We start from the raw sequence: 19844 nt of genomic DNA, 5'->3' as shown, positions 1-19844 counted from the left end.
AGCACAAAGTTAGCTATGTATGTGTTTCTGCTACCTATTCCTTTTTTATTTTAAAACAGAAAAAAAAAATGCTAATGCAGCTGATGAACATCCATTTTGTTCTCCTCCATTTTATTCTAATGAGACAATAGTGGGCACACTAACTGGTGGGAGACGGAACAATCTGCACATTAACACTGAAAACAATCCAGCAACTTTTCTGCCTCACAATGCCACTATTCATTCCCATTTATTCTGGGTTTCTCTGCTCGGCCCTCCTTCGCGCTGCTGCTTCTCTCCGTCCGTCCTTCGTCCATCATATTCATTCACACGTATCTCCGATTCACCGCCATCTTTCATCTTATTTTACACATTTGCATGCAATGCCATAGAAAAAAATGTCTGTCCAGAATCATTGTTTGCGCTACACACACACACCAAGGTAATTCCACAAGTGTCCATGGTTGGTTGGTACCTGTAGTTGCTGCAGGTTGTTCCTGATGGTCACCGTGCTGAGCTGCAGCAGTCGGAGGTAGTTCCTCTCCGAGTGGACCAGCTCCTCTATCGCCAGCTGCTGTCTGTGGGCTGCTCTCTCTTTAGCCGCGGCTTCCTCCTTTTCGCACTTCTTCCGGGCCTCCTCGGCCTCCTCCTCGGCCGACACCGACCTCTCCTCCTCCGACACCGACCTCTCCTCCGAGAAACTGTCCTGGGAGGAAAGTCTGGAGATGGCCGGTACGGCTTTTGTATCCAAGAGTTCTGAGGAGTCGGCCGGCGGCTCCGCGATCACGGACACGTCCGACCCGGACGTCTCCGTCTCTTCTCCGACTTGATCGTCCTCCTCCGCCGGAGCTTTCTTGGCGACCTTCTCGACGGCTCCCGCGGGCGACGGAGCGGTCGAGGCCGCTTTAGGGAGAGTCAGGGTGAAGGAGGGCTGCGGCCTCCTCGGCACCTCCATGCTGGAGATCACTGTCCAAGAGAAACACTGTTGTTGGTTTTTCATGTTTAAAACCTTTTTTTGGTTCTAACAAATATCTCTTCATTTGTAATAGCATCTTCATTGACATCTTTCCAATTGATGAAATAATTTCAGTGACATTTAACAGAATTTTTGGAGGGGAAAAGGTTTCCCTTAAACCCATTTGTTTGTCATTTGGAGGAGGTTTTTTTCTTTCTTGAAACCGTTCCAGTCTTAAAATCTAAAATCTTACATTATTGATCATCTGAGTTTTAACTGTGAGCGGCAACAGCTGCGTGGTGTCACGACTTCGCATCCCAACAGTAGACCAGATGGACCACACTGGATGGACGGGGACACTGGAGGACGCAGATGTCATTTGTATTGACTGGTTTCAGCGTGACTGAGCAGCAACAGTGCAAGAACACATATTTGATTTATTGATTCGTTGTTGTTGACTTGACTTGTGTTTCTAAATCAATATACCTTTGATCACAAGACATATTTGTCCGTATTTGTGTTATATCGTTTTTCTTAAGTTTTTTGGGGGATTATACATTCATATTGGGCTCGTGTTGTTCGTCATGATTAAACAGGTGCGTCATTTCTGGTTTTTCCTTTTTGGGATCAAGAAACAGTTGTAATTTACGAAACTTTTTTTTTTTTTAAATTGGGCAGATTATTAAAGCAGTTAAAAAAAAGTTGTTGAGGATTCAAAAAGAAATACCCCAAAACTGAAGTAGTAGTTTATCTTTTGGAAAAACATTGGCTTAGAGTTATGATTTGAATGTAATGAAAACATGTGAGAGGCCGAACTGGGATGCAGCAGTGGAAGTCCTCGCTGTAAGAGTCCATCTTGTATTTGCTCAGCTGTGTTGTCTAAAGAGGACGTGTCAAAAGTTGCACCTCTATCAGGACCGACATCTGGATATCGGTTCTGTTCTGTGTAACCCAGATCATAAAACAATTTTTGAACTAGCAGACAATTGTCGTTTAAAAGGACAGTTTACAACATCTGTTATTCAGACCACAAATGTGAGTAAAGTCAAGAAACTCAGGAAGGAGAAAAAATTCTTTAAACATCTGTAGACAGATGAGGAATCTCCCACAGAAAAACTCCAGGAATGTACAGACTGATAACGTTTCATTCCTGCATTTGATTTAATGTTTCGCTTTAGAGACGGACAATAAAATAAAAAAAAACAACAACAACGGGTGCTTCTTTTAAAAGCCAAAAGAAAAAGAAAGAAGAAAAACATGTTGTGGATTACCCCTCGTGTTAACACGGTCTTTATAACTGCATAAAGCAGCAGATGTGATGGCTTTGTTTATATTGCTTACATCACACTAACACTCAGAGAGGGGAGATGCATTGTTGTGGACCCTCTGAGCTGGAAGGCCACGTGTCGGCCCACCGGGAGGCTGGCAAGCTGCTTACCGACAGACTGCCGCTGTGACGATTAGCCGGTACATGGTTGAGCCTTCTGTGGCTTTAAAGGAATCGACTCTGATGACAAATGTATTTTTGACTCGGTGATTTAATTATAATGCGTGTGTGCGAGGAGTTACTCATCACAACAGGCTCAGAGTTTCTTCAGTGCGTCCTGAGTCCATCGTGTTATTTATATCAGTTGTAATGCCCGGGTTTCATGCCTCATACCAAAAACAAGACATTTTGTGGTGAGAATATTTCATAGTGCTTTTGTAGGTGATGTTTTTGTTGGGTCCAACTATCCGATGACACGTTGCACCGCTTCATTATTAAAGTTTCAGCTGCTGAGGTCTGTCCTCAGCTCTGCCGTTTGTCTTTCACTGTCTGTTTGACTTCGATGTGAAGTCCTGTTGCTGTCCACACCAGATGAACTGATAAATTCCTGCAACAATCTCAAACCTGATCTGACCAACGAGCACGTACGCAGAGTTTCACACGCGTTTGCACATTTTGTGACAACTTCTGTTTGTGCTTTTTGATACTCGCTTCTATGGAGATATTTTCGTCTGTGCTGAAATGTTTTGATATTCACAGCTGTAACTGAATACTGTAACTTTAAATGAGACAAACAGGGTAAATGCACCGAGGTTGACATGACAACAACACCTTGTGTAGCTCTTAAAGTTTGAATTTGTATTTGAGGTGCTGCTTGATATTTCAAATTTCAATCATTTTAGTAGTTTTAGCTCGGTGTACCTAATAAACTGGCCATTGAGTATATATGAAAAGATGTTGCGTGTTTGCAAAACCTTTAAGTGTTTGCCATGTTTTTAAATTTGTTGATAATATTTTCTGGACACCACAGGACTGCATCATATTTCCAGATGTCCACCGACGGTCAATATTAAAGTAGATTACAGTGACTGTGTTCATTTAGTTTGGTCTGATCGTAACTAAAAACCTTCCTTCCAACAAAAGGTTGAGGGTTTTTTTTTTCGCAGCATGTGGCGACCCAGAGTTGGAGATTATTGAGATTTACAAGCTTGACAACCTGACAGAAACCAGAGTGCACCAACAATCACAAACTCTACCAAACATCTGGCATCACACACCTGGTTGAGTCACTGAAAACGCTGCTGGTATTCAGACAGAATTTCACATTTGAAAACTTCAGTTTTTAATAGAAAAAGCAGGTTTTAAAAACTCTAAATGTAAAGTATTGCTACAGCAAAACACGTATTAGGTGCGATTAATAAACTCTAAAGAAATGACTAACTACGGCCCATAAACACATCAGAGAACAGACAAATCTAAGTCACAAACATCGCACAAAAACTATCCATCTCAAAACAACGGTGTCAGAGCTGCAAGCAGAAACCTCAGCGGCTCACGAGCTGAATCACAACTAGTGCAAAGTCACCGCAACCCTGACAACAACAACAACAACAACACCGAGTCGGAGTGACAGAGGAGCATTAAAAAAACATTTAGATGAGGCAGTCGTTACCTCGCGCAGGATCCTGAATTCAGCTGCGGTGAACCTCGAGCTCTCCTCTGTCTGGCTTCTTGTGCTGCGACCCGACTGAAGCAAAATCTGCTGCAGAGGAGACGCTGCTGCATGGAAAACACACACACACACACACACACACACACACACACACACACACACACACACACACACACACACACACACACAGTGTAACTGCTGGGCCTCATGTGGCAGGAGTGTGTGTGTGTGTGTGTGTGTGTGTGTGTGTGTGTGTGTGTGTGTGTGTGTGTGTGTGTGTGTGTGTGTGTGTGTGTGTGTGTGTGTGTGTGTGTGTGTGTGTGTGTGTGTGTGTGTGTGTGTGAGAGAGAGACACACAAGAGTATAAGTGTGTGAGGAAAGGGGGGATGGGAGTGGAAAGGAGGGTGGGATGGCTGTTTTGTAGAGGAAAAAGAGGGGAGGGCAACGGAGGGGAGAGGGTGGCCACACACACACGCACGCACGCACGCACGCACGCACGCACGCACGCACGCACGCACGCACGCACGCACGCACGCACGCACGCACACGCTGCTGAATAAGCTGATTGACTGCAGCAGCTGGTGGGAAGAGGAAGTGGAACTCACCCAGACGGAGGCCGATTGGCTGGCGAGTCTTCACCGTAGACCGACGGACCAATCGGCGCGACACCTCGAGAGGCTTCATCAAACGGTGGACGGACCAATGAGAACGGAGCACTGAAGTGATTGAAGTTTTCCTCCCCCGGGAAACAAAAGCACGGTGGGACGTCCCATCCTCTTTCCAATCGCAAAGGGATTGTCCGGATTTCCTGGCAGACGGCAGCAAAGAAAGAAGATTTACGCCTCATTCCTTCAGGATTGGTTTCAGCCAGCGAGAAAAGATTTACGCGGAGTTGCGTCTCAACTTTACGTCAAAACGATCAAACAAATAATTAAAGCGAGGGCGTGTCCACCGAGCGCTCACTGGTTAGCGCAAAGGAATTCAAATTAAAGTTAAGGAGAGGACCGTGTTGAACATCTGGAGAGTCCACGGCAGAGCAGAAGACATAAAGCTCATGCAATCATCTTTATTTAATATTAAGTTATGCCCACTGAGCAACCGCTGATTACTAGTAAAGGGATTTTAAATTAAAGTTAAGTTGTCATGTCCACATAGCCAGAAACATAAAGCTGATGCATTCATTTTAATACAGCATCACCCCAAATTCAATTACAAATTGAAATATCGACGCTTAAAGTTAAATGGAGGATGACAGAATTTCATTGGTGATGCTAAAAGCATAAAAAAAATAATAATAATAATAATTCAACCTCATCAAACGTTAGCATCGAGGAACCGTGAATGTCTGTCGAGACGTTTGTGCCAAACATAATAAAAGAGAGAACTTTGACCTGCTGGTGTTTGCCAGATGAAAAATAAATCAATCAAGAGATTACCAAAGTCCGAGGGGGGTTTTCATCCTCGACATCAAGTCTTATCGTCCTAAAGCAGGTTTTTATTTCAACATACATAAAAAAAACAACAACTGTTGTTTGATTACGTGCAGACAGTCGACGTCGCTGCAAATCCCCCAAACAAGCACCGGGGTGGAGGTTTGGTACCGACGGAGCAGGCAGGACGCAATCACAACTTCATTCAGATGATTTAATAGAAGAAGAAGAAAACGAAAACTTGACTTGTTCTACTACTAAAAGAATATTCGGTTTTATAGGCGCAGCATTTGAAGTGTTTTATTTTATTTTTTTTGTGTCTTATTTGTTCTTCTTTCAGGGAACCAAACGCACCAACTGGTGTCCGTGTGTGTGCGCCGCGGAGACCCGGAGAATAATTAGAATAAGATGTTGGCGTGAAGCCGGCCGGAGACAATGTCGGTATTCAGAACCGCGGTCCGGACGAGGGAGGCGAGCAGCTCGTCTGGTTTATCAGATCGGTATGTGAGGGAGGAATGCGGCGAGGCCGGACTTCTCTCACCGGCTTGACTCGGCAAAATGACATCACACCTCAGATATTTAGCCGTGAAATTCTTAGAAAGCTTAACTTAAAACTTCGGCAGAGCGCTAAAAAAACCCCCAAAAAAACCCAAAACCGTCCCGTCTTTCGTGTCAGTAATGTAATAAAAGGGTCGGAAATGGGCCACTTTGGAAACCCGCGGGATCGAAAATGGTGAATCTAATAACTGCTCGAGGTCGTAAACCGCATGACCTACTGCAGATCGAATCAGGTTACTGCTGAAACAGGCTCCTCTTGGGGGGGGGGGAATAAAAAACACTTTAATCCTGCATCAGGACAACGTTGTGATTGACTGAACTGTCTATTAAAGTCTGTTAAAAATAAAAAACACTGAGGTTTTTTTTTTCCCTATACCACGATCAGCTGGAGCTGAAAGCGGTTGATGTTCCCAGAACTGTCTGCTCACTCAGCATTAAAACAAACTTCCTGTCAAAGTCTGTTAATTCAGCAAAACTACAACGCAACGGGTGGAGAACTATTTAAAAGGAGATTTCTTGTTGTTTTATTAGGCTTGGTTGAGTTTTAAAAATCTACTTTACGTCACGGACTCGCAAGCCGCTTTGACTATTTGGTATATTTTCTTGAACGGGCTTCGTCCGCTACGGCTTTACGCAAAATAATAATAAAGATAAAGCATTATAAATCGCAGTATTACCTTCACGCGACACAAGAAACAGCAGAAAAAGAAGATGGGAACATCTTGGTCAGCTTCTTCATTCCTGGAGAAGACACACACACAAAAAAACCAATTCACACAAATATTTCTCTGTTTAAACTTCCTGTGTAATTTACTTTAAATCAGACAGAAACGTTGATTTAATCGGTCACACATGATGTTTAGTGGAGATCTTACAGGTAAATAGACGTGAATACGACATGCAACAGAAAAATACATAGATTGTGGAAATGAAAGTGACATTTCCGTCATTCTTATTTCAAGTATATATATATATATGTGTGCATTTATTTCATATAAACTGAGCTCCACGTACAACAGGTGGATTTGTGGTTTTTATTCCCGTTATAAATTAAAAAGGTGCAGCCATGAAATGGTTGTATTTAAAATTGCTCTGGTTCTTTAACGTAGTGTTTGTTTGGGGGGGTTTAAATGCCAACAGCCCGGTGAAGAGGAGACGGGGGAGGAGGAGGAGGAGGAGGAGGTGGGAGGAGGAGGAGGTGGGGGGGAGGCAACCAAACAACACGATACTTTGGTGTTTTTGTTTTTGTTGACCGTTTCTCTTGAAGCACAACACCGACACGACTCGTAAATGAAACACGACGAGAAGCGAGAAATGAAGGTTCAAATAGAAACCAAGCAACGTCTGGTTTAAGGTTGTGAAGGAGGAGTAAGTAATGCGGTCCGTCGGGCTTGCCTGGTGTTTTAGATAAAACAAACAACAACAACAACAAACCGAGGGCGGCAAAGAGATGCGAGACAAATAAATAAGACGTTTACCTTCGTGGGAGCCGTCCTCTCGTCGTGATTTTCTGATCGTGTGATCCTGTGGAGGTGTCCTCACCCTGAACTCCCGCTCACCTGTTGTCAATCACAAAGCCGTTTAAGTGTCGACGCGAACAAACAAATAGAACATCCGGTCACTTGCGTTACAAAATAAAAGCATGATTTCAAAAAAAAAAAAAAAAACCGGTGAACATCCGTTTTCTTTTCAGAGTAAAAGCCGATAGACTATTTGACCGGTTGGAGACTGTCTCTCTCAGCGTGCAAAAAAAAACACAGACATAAATAGACCCAGCTGAGAAACTCATGATGAATGAATAATACTTGTTGTCTAATATGATTTTTACCATAAAAAAGTTTTACTGTAAGCTCAGTTTGTAGGTTTCCTTTTTATTGCAAATTCAGATTCCTACTCGACTCCATTTCAGAGAGAAATATTGCACATTTTGACTTTACTGTATTGATTTATTAGTTTTACACACTACTTACTTTTCAGATAAAGACATTCTATTAAAAAAAATATACACTGCTAAAAAAAAATAAAGGGAACACTTAAACACTTAAACAACACAATTCAACTGGAATATTTAATTCATTGAGATCTAGGATGTGTTGTTTAAGTGTTCCCTTTATTTTTTTTTGAGCGGTGTATATCTATTTCATGTTTATATTTATTGTTTTGTTGCCTTAAAGTCATCATAACGACATGGCTGTTCATGCCTAGAATAATAAATGTCTTGGGAAAGGTGTAAAGAAACACGTTCAAGTAGTTATAACTATTACTCTTATAAATCCTGTTGATATTTTCCTCCAGATGAAGATCAGAGAGAAAGACAGTTTTCGGGTTTTTATTTTGTGTGAATGGAATTGGCAATTAATCTAAGATTTAGATCATAATCACGACATCCTGATTAAGTAAACACATCCATTGCACCTTGCATTATTTTCAGAGCATTCAAATATCTGCACATTTGAATATTATATAATTTGTTTTAGATATAATGTCAATTTACCCCGTTACTGTATAATAATAAACTAATAATAAAAAGTAAATACCTACTGGATGTACATGTACTCCACGTCACCAGGGGGCAGCACCGCTGTTATCCCTCATGTAACTCCGCCGTAGGTCAAAGGTAACAAGTATTTACAGTGCCACATGCGTGTTGTTGTGGTGTTGATGTTGGACATTTAAAACGGATCATTTCTTCAGCTTGTGTCTTAACGGTGGTTTTTTTTTTCACAGTTTCCCGGTGATTGTATCAAATGTCGAAGCTTCCGTTTTCTGATTTTGCAGATAAATATCACGTCGCTTCTTCCAGTTTAAAGCTAAGCTATCACATCCAGTTCCATTTTCGGACACCCTGTATTTGAGTCTTTATAACCTTCAGTTTCGTCTAAAACCTGCAACCAAACCAGGTAATTAACATGTTAAAGCACGTTTAAAAGGCTTTTTTTTTTTTTTTTTCGTGACGTTATGCTTTTTCACGGTTTCGATTTAGTTACTGATGTCCTGCACACAAACAGCAGGAGGCGGTTCGGAGGACACTTGTGATCAGATGTCTTGAGGAAATATATAAAATGGTGTTTGCACTTCGTTGCTAGACTCTTGAAGTCGCATCAGAGAGAATAAACAACATTTTACAAAAACTGAAAGTATTGAAGCTGAATGAGAAATTACTAAAAGAAAAAGAAAAAAATCATTGATATTTAAGTGAATTGAACTATAAAAACACAGCTGGTGCGTTTAGTTATTGTGTCTCAACATAGGCGAATGGTAAAATAATAATAATAATTTAGGAATGTTTATTGGCACTCAAAAGAATATATTTCACTCGAGGAAAAAAAACCTGTAACTGTAGTTTGTTTTACGTTGGTGGAGACATTTTCTGCTCGTTTCATGTCACCAAGTTCACCCGAAGACGTGTTTCCAAACCACGTCCATCACGAGAAGAACATCTGGATCGTTTCCTGACTGGCCGCGTTGGATATCCTGTCCGTTCCAGGTCTTCTTCAGCCTCCCGAGGCGAGATGAGGAATCTGAAGCTGCTGAAGAGCCTCCGGAGCTCCGAGCTGCAGGCTCCGGGCTCCCCGCGGTGTTTCTCCGTGCGGGCCGACACCGGCTCGCTGCTGATCGCTTCTCAGTTCTCCATCACAGAGTACGACCCCCGGACTCGCCAGGTGAGCTGTTGACTGATGGGGGGGGGGGGGGGGTTGTCATCGCCGGCCGATGGGTGGGAAAATATATTGTGCCAAAGTCGTCGATGCTCAGGTTTTTTTTTTTTTAATTTTATTCACTCACCATCGACTTACCTTCCACGTCTTTCTTCTGCAGGTCGTCAGCGAAGCCTCGCTGACAGCGGACGGTTTCCTCCCCGAGGACGGCGGCGGGGTGGTGGTCGGGCTGCAGGACCTGGCCGAACTTCAGTCCGCGTGTTTGGCCACGGCGGGCGGCGACGTCGTTCTCTTCAACCTCAACACCTGCAAGGTTTGGAAGGACTGAGAAGTTGGAGAGTTTTTATTTTCAGGTTTTAGCTTTTTTCAAGTTAAGGTCGGAATAAAGTGAAAGAAAATGCGGGTTTTTTGTTTTGTTTTGTTTTTAATGAGCGTTGTGTTCCAACAGTTGGAGTGTGTTGGCAACGTCGACAGCGGCCTCACCTCGATGAGCTGGAGTCCCGATGGAGAGCTCGTCACTCTCACGACCGGTCAGTGTGTCTAAAAACATCTTCCATCCATCCAACTTAAGTCTTCGGCGTCATTTCTTAGTTTGGAAAACTCTTTAAAAGAAGAAGAAGAAGAAGAAAAGTTTCACATTTCTTTGAAGATAGACGAATAAAAATGAGTTCGGTCGACACGCTGCGTGGCTTTAGATGGACATCTGTAACCGCGACGACAGATCAGATGTTCACTGCGTAGACATATTTCGCAGCGTTACAGGTGAGTGACATCATAACTTGTGTTCCCAGGTCAGGAGACGATCATCATGATGACCAAAGACTTCGAGCCGATCACCGAGGTCAGAATCCACCAGGACGATTTCGGTGAAGGTACGTTGGGCTCCAGATGTTCAGATTTCAGATTCAGGACCCAACTGAAGTGCAATAAATTATTTATTAAGTGTAAAAAAAAAAATATATATATATATATATATAGTTTTTTTTGTCTAATGATTTGATGGAAAAAAAAGATTAGTCTCTTCCTCTTGTTTGCATTGTGGCTCCGGAAAGTCTCTTTTGTTTTCTGTCTTATTTGCAAGTGATTCCTTTTTGTTTTACTTTCCTCATCTAATTGACGACTCCCCTTGTGTCCTTATCTTGTGACCTGCAACCAACTCAGTATTACCATACGAAAGCAGATACAAAGGGAATGGGGGTGACCGTCTACTGTTTGTCACACTGTATAAAAGCTTCCCTACGGAGGAGTGACGTAGAGCCCTGCTGGGGGGAGCAATGCTGGACACCTCTCTTTGAGGGTGCATGTAGTTGCTCCTTCTTGCAAGAATTAATGCCCGATGTGTTTGATTTTGAACCGAGCCTCTGAGTAATTTTTCCAACATGATTGTTTTAGTACTTCCTGAAATGTGTCAATCTACATCGCTGACTTTTGCAGGGAAGTTCATCACAGTCGGCTGGGGGAAGAAGGAGACTCAGTTTCACGGCTCAGAAGGGAAACAGGCAGCGCAGAGGAGAGTCCAGGTCGGTTTCTGTTCACTCAAAACAATCGGATCTTTTATTTTAGAAAAACGAAGAAAAGTTTGCGTCAAATATGAACACATTCAGAAGTGCGTACAAAACGTGAATCCGCAGGAAGTGCAGCCGGCCGTGTCCTGGGACGACCGCCGGCCGCGGGTGACGTGGAGAGGCGACGGTCAGCTGTTCGCCATCAGCGCCATCTGCCCTCAGACCAGAGCCAGGAAGGTTCGGGTGTGGAACAGAGAGGGCGTCCTGCAGGCCACCAGCGAGCCCGTCAACGGCCTGGAGCAGACGCTCTGCTGGAAGTAAGAAGCTCTTTGAAACGACAACTTTATTTTTTTTTTAATCCATTAAAATCAGTTTGTTTGATTTTAGTTTTAAAAACAAAAAACAAGCAGCATCAGCAGTTTTCCCGCGACACGAGAAGCCGAATCTGAATCTCGTTGCTGTCGTTTCAGACCTTCGGGGAGCCTGATCGCGAGCACCCGGCGTCATCCCAACAAACACAGCGTGGTGTTCATGGAGAAGAACGGACTGCTGCACGGAGACTTCACTCTGCCCTTCGGCGCAGACCGAGTCAAGGCCAGTTTCGAGTTTATTATTAAAATAAGAAGAATACTTTCTCACTGTGATTCTGAGCGTCCTGAGTTTCGAAAAGGAAAGTGTTAAAGGACTACTCCACCCGCGTGTGTTTTTAGGTGAAGGAGCTGCTGTGGAACAGCGACTCCACCGTTTTAGCCGTCTGGTCGGAGGACACGGCTGCTGGGGAGGACGGACGCGTCAACAGCTGCAGTGAGTTCAGACAAACACAAATAAACATTCGCCGCGGTGCCTCGTGGTGATGAACAAGAAAGCTGCAGACATTTTTGCGCAACAGACGATTCGTCCTTCTACTCCTGTGAATGATTATCATTATCGTCTCTGCAGTCCAGCTGTGGACGGTGGGGAACTACCACTGGTACCTGAAGCAGAGCCTGAACTTCGGCCGAGACCCCCAGAAGGCTCCGGTGTGCGTCTGCTGGGACCCCGAGCGCCCCCTACGGCTCCACGCGGTGACCCGCGGCTGGACCGCCACCACCTACGACTGGGGCTGGGCGACCGAGCGCAGCCCCGGAGTGGACGCCGGCGACAACGCCAACGTGGCCGTGATCGACGGAGGTGAGGGGGAGGGGGGGATGTGGGGCGTGGGGGAGCTGACGGGGGGCACGACGAGACGAGAGGACGCCCGAGTTATTCTAACGCGACGTTAATTCCTGGTCTGAACTCTCGCAGATAAAATCCTGGTGACGACCTTCAGGCAGAGCGTGGTCCCTCCTCCCATGTGTTCACTCGAGCTGCAGGTCGGCTCGCCGGTCAACCAGGTGACGTTCCTGTGTCAGCCTCAGGGAACCAATCAGCTCGCGGCGCTCACAGATAGTGGACGAATCTTGATCTACAGACAAGGTGGGTCTATTTTCATCAGAATAATTTTGATTACTGTAAAAAAAAAACAGTTGAATGTTGTAATTTTTCCCTTCCAAAAAAAACAGAAGGAGAATTTTCATCTTATTAACACTTAATCAGACCCTCCAGGATTGCACAACGTTTTTTTTGTGTGAATATTGTGTTAAATATTTTGGGATTTTGTGGCAAATCTTCTCAAAAATTGCGACGTAATTTGCAGCGTTTTAAACATGTTTATTTTGCTGTAAAATGGAGATAATTCGCAAGTCGAGAAAAAAAACATGATTTTTTTTTTTTTAAGCACCAATTACTTTCTTTGATAATAATCATGCTCTACATGACAGACATATTTTATTTCTAATTATTTTTTATTTTCTTCAACTTAGGGAACCGTGGCGCTAAAACATAGGCCGACTGTATTCACAAAACTAATTCAACATACAGTAATATGTAATTATATATGTTATTATGCCGCAATACTTTCAGCACAATTCAGGAAATCTAGCCAACTTTGAAATAAGGGATTTTACTGGGATACTGAACCTGAAGCGGATTACACTTGATTCAATATAAACACAGAGGATTATCTACATGGACCGGTTTCTACATAATGTCGTTTTTAATTTTTAAATATGTATTTCCCCCCCTGTCAATCCAGATTCAGGAAATCAGGCGGGTCCGCTGGTCCTCCAGAAAACCATGAGGTGACGCAAACAATCTGCAGCGCTGCACATGATGCAAACGCGCATTCAGTCACTTCGACAATGTGTTTTAATTTGAATTTGTTTCTGTTCTTACCACGTTTTCGTCCCATTTTCCTGCAGACCGCTCGGTCTGGAGTACGACCCTTCGGCCCTGCGGCAGCTGCTGTGGGTGGAGGACGAGCTGTTCATCGGGGTCAAACCCGGTGCGCAGCCGACCACCTCCACCCTGGTGAAGCTCCGCCCCCCTCGGGACGACGGCGACGCGCCCGCCGTCCGGTCAGCAGTCTCTTTCGGACACGGATTTGTCCGTTAGCACAGAAATCATTGACGTAAACTGTTCTCTATCCTTTTTTTATTCCTTTTTTTTTCTGCGTCGCCAGCGAGGTGGAAGTGAGCGGGATCGTGGTCGGTGTGGTTTATCGCTCGCAGACCAAAGCCGTGGCCCTACAGCTGGAGGACGGACAGATCAGGAAGCTGCACTGGGGTCAGTGAACACACCGAACACGATTCTTCTTCTGCTGCTCAGCTGTGTGCTTTCTTTATTGGAGGGGGGGAAATATTACCCCAAAACATGCGTGTTTTTTTTTCCTCAGTATATGACTTCAAAACGCCTAAAATACTCAAATAAAACACAACAATTTAATAAATGACACAATTCCGACCTGTGTGTTTGACCAGTGTTTTGTGTTCTTACCTTCCTGTGTAGACGGTCCCGACGAGCGCTTATCGGTGGAGGACTGGCGAGACTCCAGCGGCTGCAGCGTCAACTTCCCGGTTCCCTGCGTCCAGATGTCCCTCTGCAGCATCGGAGGGGAGGTAGAAAAAACAAACACGAACGCACAGTTACAGGATTGTTAAAACAGCGAGACACACCCGAATGTTTTCCCTCCGCCAGGAGCGTCCTCTCGGCCTGACGGACAGGTCCCACCTGTACGCCGGAGACACGCAGGTACGTCTGTCAGCGCTTTGTTTCGTTGGGTAAAACGGGAAGCTTTACCGAGCAGCGACGAAATGTTTTGCGTGTCCGTTCCCTCGTCAGCTGGCCTCCAACGTCGGCTCCTTCGCCGTCTGCGACGACTTCCTGCTCGTCACCACGCACTCCCACACCTGCCGCTGCCTCCGACTGAACGCGCTCACCGTCAGAGGTGGGACGGAGACAAAAAAAAAACCAACGTCGTCAAAATACAAATACACGATCGCGGTCTTTCTCGCCGGTATATATTCGCTGGTACGCGTCGAGTTAAATCGAGCTTCTGACCCCCCGCAGGGCTGCAGGCGGCCTTGGCCTCAGACGGAGATCACAACGACGAGACACTCCGGCGAGTGGAGAGAGGATCGAGGATCGTCACCGTGGTGCCTCGAGACACCCGAGTGATTCTGCAGGTCACACACACACACACACACACACACACACACACACACACACACACACACACACACACACACACACACACACACACACACACACACACACACACACACACACACACACAAAAGCGCTGACAATGGTGGTTTGGTACTTCAAACTAGAAAAATCTATTTTTATGGAAATCAAAATATGGAGCCTTTTTAAAATGACAAATTTAGAGGTTTGCTCCCTCTGATTTATTTGTGTGTGTGTGTGTGTGTGTGTGTGTGTGTGTGTGTGTGTGTGTGTGTGTGTGTGTGTGTGTGTGTGTGTGTGTGTTCAGATGCCCCGCGGTAATCTAGAGACCATCCATCACAGAGCGCTGGTGTTGGCTCAGCTCAGGACGTGGTTGGACAGGTGAGTTCGTAGCCAGTTTGTATCCTGATGCGTGAAGACCGGCGGACTCTCTCTCTCTCTCTCTCTCTCTCTCTCTCTCTCTCTCTCTCTCTCTCTCTCTCTCTCTCTCTCAGTCTCGCTTGTTTTTATTTGTTGTTTGTTTCTCTCAGTCTGAGATTCGGAGAAGCCTTCGGGTGTATGAGGAAGCTGAGGATCAACCTGAACCTCATCTACGATCACAACCCGAAGGTACACACCGTAGATTCTCACCAAGCTAATTTAAAAGGTGTCCCAGTGGAGTTTCTTTTCCAGCTGAGACGGGTAACATTTGGAAACATGAACAGAAGAGCTAAAACACTGGAATATTTCTTCTTTTTTTTTATGTTCCTAAATTTTAAACAAAGTGTTTTTTTCTGTTGTTTTTTCTTCTGCAGGTTTTCCTGGAGAACATCAAGACCTTCCTCACACAACTCGGCTCCATCAACCACATCAACCTCTTCCTCACTGAGCTCAGGTCAGACTTCATCACAGTTGATTCTCACATTAAAAAAAACAACACACAACTCTCTTCTAACACCTGTTGTTTTTGTTTTGGTCTTTGGTCCCCAGAGAGGAGGACACGACCAGCAGCATGTACCCCCGTCCGGAGAGCAGCAGCCCGGTGCAGCCGGCCTCCGGCCACAAGAAGGTGGACGTGGTTTGTGACGCGTTACGGAGCGCCATGGAGACGGCGGATGCAAATAAGTCAGTCCAAACTTCTACAAACGATTAGGTTTTAAAATGTCCATTTATCTGCATTTTTATAATCGATCTCGTCGTCTCCGGTCCAGGTTCTGTCTGTCCATACTGACCGCTCACGTGAAGAAGACGGTTCCAGAGCTGGAGATCGCTCTGCAGAAAGTCCACGAGCTGCGAGGTGAGCACACACACACACACACACACACACACACACACACACACACACACACACACACACACACACACACTCTCAATGCAGACGGCAGCGATGAGCGGCAGGAGGATGCCGTCTCTTGTCATTCTCATCGGGTTTTTTTGTGCGTGTGTCCGTTTAGAAAACCCACCTGCAGCTCCGGGCGGCGTGAGCGCCGAAGAGGCGCTGAAGTACCTCCTCTTCCTCGTCGACGTCAACGACCTGTACGAACACTCGCTGGGAACGTACGACTTCGACCTCGTGCTCATGGTGGCCGAGAAGTCCCAGAAGGTACCGAGACGGCAGAGGAACGACCGACTGTCCCGAGTGTTTGACTTCTCTGGGGGGGAAAAAAAAAAATACAAAGCGTGTTACATCACAAAACTAATATTTTTTTTTATACATTCTGTAATCCCTGATGAGGTGATTAATTCAGTAATTAGTCTTAACAGCCACAAATTTCCCTTCAATTAACAAAAAAAAATCTGTTTATATTCTTGAGAAAAATGATGTTAAGTACTTTGTACCCAGAGTTTTGGGATGTTTTTCCGGATGTAAAAACAAGCAAGAAGGTCCGTCACTTTTTTTTCTTTTACAACGAGTTGTGATGTAAGAAAGCTGCGATCGGAGGATCGGATTTGTCTGTAATGTTTCTCTTCAAACCTCTGCAGGACCCCAAAGAGTACCTTCCCTTCTTAAACATGCTGAAGAGACTAGAGCCCAACTACCAACGCTACACCATCGACAAACACCTGAAGCACTACAGGAAGGCTCTCGTCCACCTCAGCAAGTGTGGTCGGTCTCAGTGATTCTCTGCTGCTCTCAAAAATGAAATCTTTCAAGATATCGAGTTACTCTGTAAAATCCACAAAGTGTTGACCTGATATGCGTTGTGTATTTTTGCGTGCAGGAGATGAACATTTTCCCGAAGCTCTGCAGCTGGTGAAGGAGCAGAAACTCTACAGCGAAGCTCTGAGGCTGTACGCAGTTGACAGCGCTCACTACAAGGTGCAGACTCGGCAGTTTTTTTTGTTGTTTTTTTAAACAGATTTTTTTTGTTTTGTTTTGTTTTCAACAGCGTAACACTAAGCGCTATATAAAACCTGACTTTGACCCCCCTCCCCTCCCCTGAACTTTGCCCTCTGACCTCAAGGCCCTGAGCTGCATCTACGCCGAGCACCTGGTGGAGCAGCAGCAGGCGGAGCAGGCCGGCCTGTTGCTATGGCGATGCGGAGAGCCGGTCACCGCCCTGCAGGCGTTCGCCGGCAGCTCCAGCTGGAGGAACGCCATCTGCGTGGCGCAGCAGATACCGCTGCCGCCCGACCAGCTCGCTCTGCTGGCCAGAGACCTGGCAGGTAACCATGACAACGGGCAGTCGGGACCGACAGACAGAAAGTGAAGGTAGACAGTCGGGTGGCCACGGTGAATGTTTGTGCTTTCCTTCCCTTATAGAGAAGCTGATTGAACAGAGGCGCTACTCGGAAGCTGCTCTGCTGTTGGACCAGTACGCCAAAGTAAGAACATCTGCAGCGACGGCACAGCTGGATGAAATGATTTCTGATGAGTCAGCGTTTCTGCATGAGCAAAATATCAAGCAGATAAATGTGGAAAAACTCTTCAGCATTTGATGTTTATAGTTGTAACACAACCCAGCGTCTACAGGTGTGAAAGTATTGGTTCCTCTGTTTCCAACAGGACTGTGAGGAAGCCATTTTGGCTCTGATCACCGGTGCAGTCTGGGAGGAGGCGCTCCGATTGGTCAGTAAACAAACGGACCCATCCTTTCCTCCTGTTACACTTGTCTTTGTTTTTGTGTTCAGTGCATCGTGATGAAAAATCTTCTTTTCCTGCTTCAGATTTACATGCACAACAGGCAGGATATCACTGAAACCAACCTGAAACCGGCTCTGTTAGAAGGTAAGAACTGTTCAGACATGTGAACATGTTAAAGGCCTCAGAGGATCGATGTCAAACTGGTCTGAAGTATTTGGAAAAAAAGGAGTTTTGCAAAAAAAAAAAACTGCTGAAAACGTACTTGCAGAAGGAGGCGAAGAGGAAAGTCGTGAACAGACGTGTCATCGAGGGGGCGGGGTTAACGTTGTCCTCTCGTTGTCTTTCATCAAGCTGCCAACACCCACGCCTCCTTCCTGGAGGCTCAGGTAGCGACGTTCACCCGGCACAGGACCCGGCTGGCTGCGGTCCGGGAGCAGAAAGCCAGACTGGACCTGCTCGGTGAGAATCGGTCGTATTCTGGACCCAAACGTGTGTCGGGTGACTTTCAGGAGGACTTCCGTATTCGTTTTCAAAACATTTCCAAATGAAACTGGTGAAACAAAAACGGCCGCTACAAGCCTGCAGTTGTTTTTCCAGTAACTGTGTTTCCTCATCAGACGAAGACGGTCCGGACTGTCCCGACGCCGAGCTGTACTCCGAAGCCAGCACCGCGATGACCGGTTCCAAATACTCCCACAGTAACTCCCGCATCTCCTCGTAAGACAAAAACCCCACCCCGAGCTTTTAAATGAATCCAGCTGTAAAAGTATCTCCGCTTTTAACGTCGACGCTCCGCTCGCAGGAGATCGTCGAAGAACCGGCGGAAAGCCGAGCGAAAGAAGCTGAGTCTGAAGGAGGGAAGCCCGTTGGAGGACCGAGCGCTGATGTACGCCCTGAGTGACATCATCACCACCGTGGACAAGATGAAAGGTACGAGACGCCAGACGAGAGCGTCCAAAAATCCAGTTAGAGGATAAGTTCACAGTTTCTTTCTCCAAACAAATAATCAGAAGCAGAAACGGAATAAATTGCAGACTCGTCCTTTTAAAGTAAAAAAAAAAAAGAAAAAAAGAGATGAGCTCTTATTTTTTGGTAAAAATCGCAACTTTACTGAACTTAGAGATGATAATACACCCACGGCTTATTCTGTGGTCTCGTCGCCTACAGAGGAAGTCCACAGCCTGCTGAAGGCCTTGGTGCTCTTCCAGTTCGACAAACAGGCCGAGAAGCTGCAGCTGGGGTACGAGGCGGCGCTGCAGACGATGGAGGCAGCGGTTCCCGAGGTGTGGCCCGACGGCCTGCAGAACAGCCAAGCTCCGGTAAAACCGAAAAATACTTTGTCGTTATTATCAGCACGGTAAAATGCCCTTTTTCACATTTGGTTTTATCTCGTTCACTCGTCGTCTTTTTGTTTTTGTTTCTTTTGCTGGTTTTCGTGTAACACTTAACAGAGTTGTGACAAATTACAGAGTAAAGTTCAGAAGAAATTTTCAAAATAAAAGTTGAAGTCATGCTCTTGTATGCAGAATTGACCTTTTTTTCATCCACTATTTCCTTTCCCCAAAAAGGAATAATAGCTTGTATTTTAACAATATATATTGTTAAAATACAAGCTATTATTCCTTTACAAAAAAAAACAACTAAAAATTTTAAATATCCCTCCAAAAAATGAGTTAAGAATGGAGATACGTGCGCTCACGTGCATGTGAGAGGAGTGAGAAGACGCCATTGTTTGTGTTGATAATTGAGGATTTTTCCATTTCATTCTCCTTCCCTGCAGCTCACCGGGCCGAACTCCACTGCGAACAGCATCATGGCTTCTTTCCAGCAGCAGCAGAGACCTGCAGCTGCACAACAAGGTCGGCAGAATTCGTAGCGTTGAAATTTGCCGTCTTGACCTCTATTCAGCACGTAAACATTCAAGGTCACCGCGTACGCGGCTTGATGGCATTTTTTTTGTAGTGGACGTCTAATCAAACACTCAAGAAATGAGTCGGCCGAAACGGGTCTCAATGCGTGGAACCATAATTTCTCTTTTTAACCATTTCTCAATTTACTTTTTTTTTTGTAGATGCTGAGATCCCGACGGCACCAAAGATGAGAAACGGCGTCAAGTGGAAGCTCACTGTTCTGAAGTAAATTAGTTTTGTTTTTGTAATTTTTAGTTTTTGACTGTAAAGTTGAATTATGTTATAAATAAAGATTCATTTATGTC

General features: G+C 45.1%; 2 protein-coding genes across 5 annotated transcripts in view; one reads left to right on the top strand and one right to left on the bottom strand.

Moving 5' to 3' along the window:
• Positions 1–9284, bottom strand: part of arhgef37 (Rho guanine nucleotide exchange factor (GEF) 37) — a 20874-nt gene extending 11590 nt beyond the window's left edge. The window contains exons 1-6 of one of the 2 annotated variants that reach the window (XM_069710097.1): positions 9259–9284; positions 7340–7420; positions 6539–6602; positions 4479–4681; positions 3874–3980; positions 455–945 (exon numbers count right to left, since the gene is read on the bottom strand). In XM_069710097.1, the coding sequence (XP_069566198.1) occupies positions 455–934 (480 nt within the window). In that variant the 5' untranslated portion in view covers positions 935–945; positions 3874–3980; positions 4479–4681; ... (1 more) ...; positions 7340–7420; positions 9259–9284. The remainder of the gene's footprint in view (positions 1–454; positions 946–3873; positions 3981–4478; positions 4682–6538; positions 6603–7339; positions 7421–9258) is intronic. The other variant, XM_069710098.1, reaches the window with a different exon arrangement.
• On the top strand, positions 8478–19844 carry elp1 (elongator acetyltransferase complex subunit 1). 3 transcript variants are annotated; one of them, XM_069710094.1, is made up of 36 exons: positions 8478–8569; positions 9349–9523; positions 9678–9830; positions 9966–10047; positions 10309–10389; positions 10952–11037; positions 11149–11339; positions 11493–11616; positions 11733–11826; positions 11962–12192; positions 12307–12477; positions 13136–13181; positions 13302–13457; positions 13562–13665; positions 13888–13997; positions 14077–14130; positions 14221–14326; positions 14449–14564; positions 14873–14946; positions 15096–15174; positions 15360–15439; positions 15535–15669; positions 15756–15841; positions 15999–16147; positions 16528–16651; positions 16767–16864; positions 17010–17211; positions 17309–17370; positions 17552–17614; positions 17713–17773; positions 17981–18088; positions 18247–18346; positions 18432–18559; positions 18797–18948; positions 19410–19488; positions 19701–19844. In XM_069710094.1, the coding sequence occupies exons 2-36, from the start codon at positions 9374–9376 to the stop codon at positions 19766–19768; spliced, it is 3903 nt and encodes a 1300-aa protein (XP_069566195.1). In that variant the 5' UTR covers positions 8478–8569; positions 9349–9373; the 3' UTR covers positions 19769–19844. The 3 variants fall into 3 exon arrangements, with proteins under 3 accessions (XP_069566195.1, XP_069566194.1, XP_069566197.1); XM_069710093.1 differs by having other exon boundaries at positions 9254–9523; XM_069710096.1 differs by lacking the exon at positions 8478–8569 and adding an exon at positions 8586–8761 and having other exon boundaries at positions 9254–9523.

The sequence above is a fragment of the Brachyistius frenatus genome, unplaced genomic scaffold, assembly GCF_029030835.1.
Source record: "Brachyistius frenatus isolate BFR_SWC_R1_liver_20210118 unplaced genomic scaffold, ASM2903083v1 Contig_89, whole genome shotgun sequence".
In the NCBI taxonomy this organism is placed as follows: Eukaryota; Metazoa; Chordata; class Actinopteri; family Embiotocidae; genus Brachyistius; species Brachyistius frenatus.
This window is presented reverse-complemented; position numbering and strand designations above follow the sequence as displayed.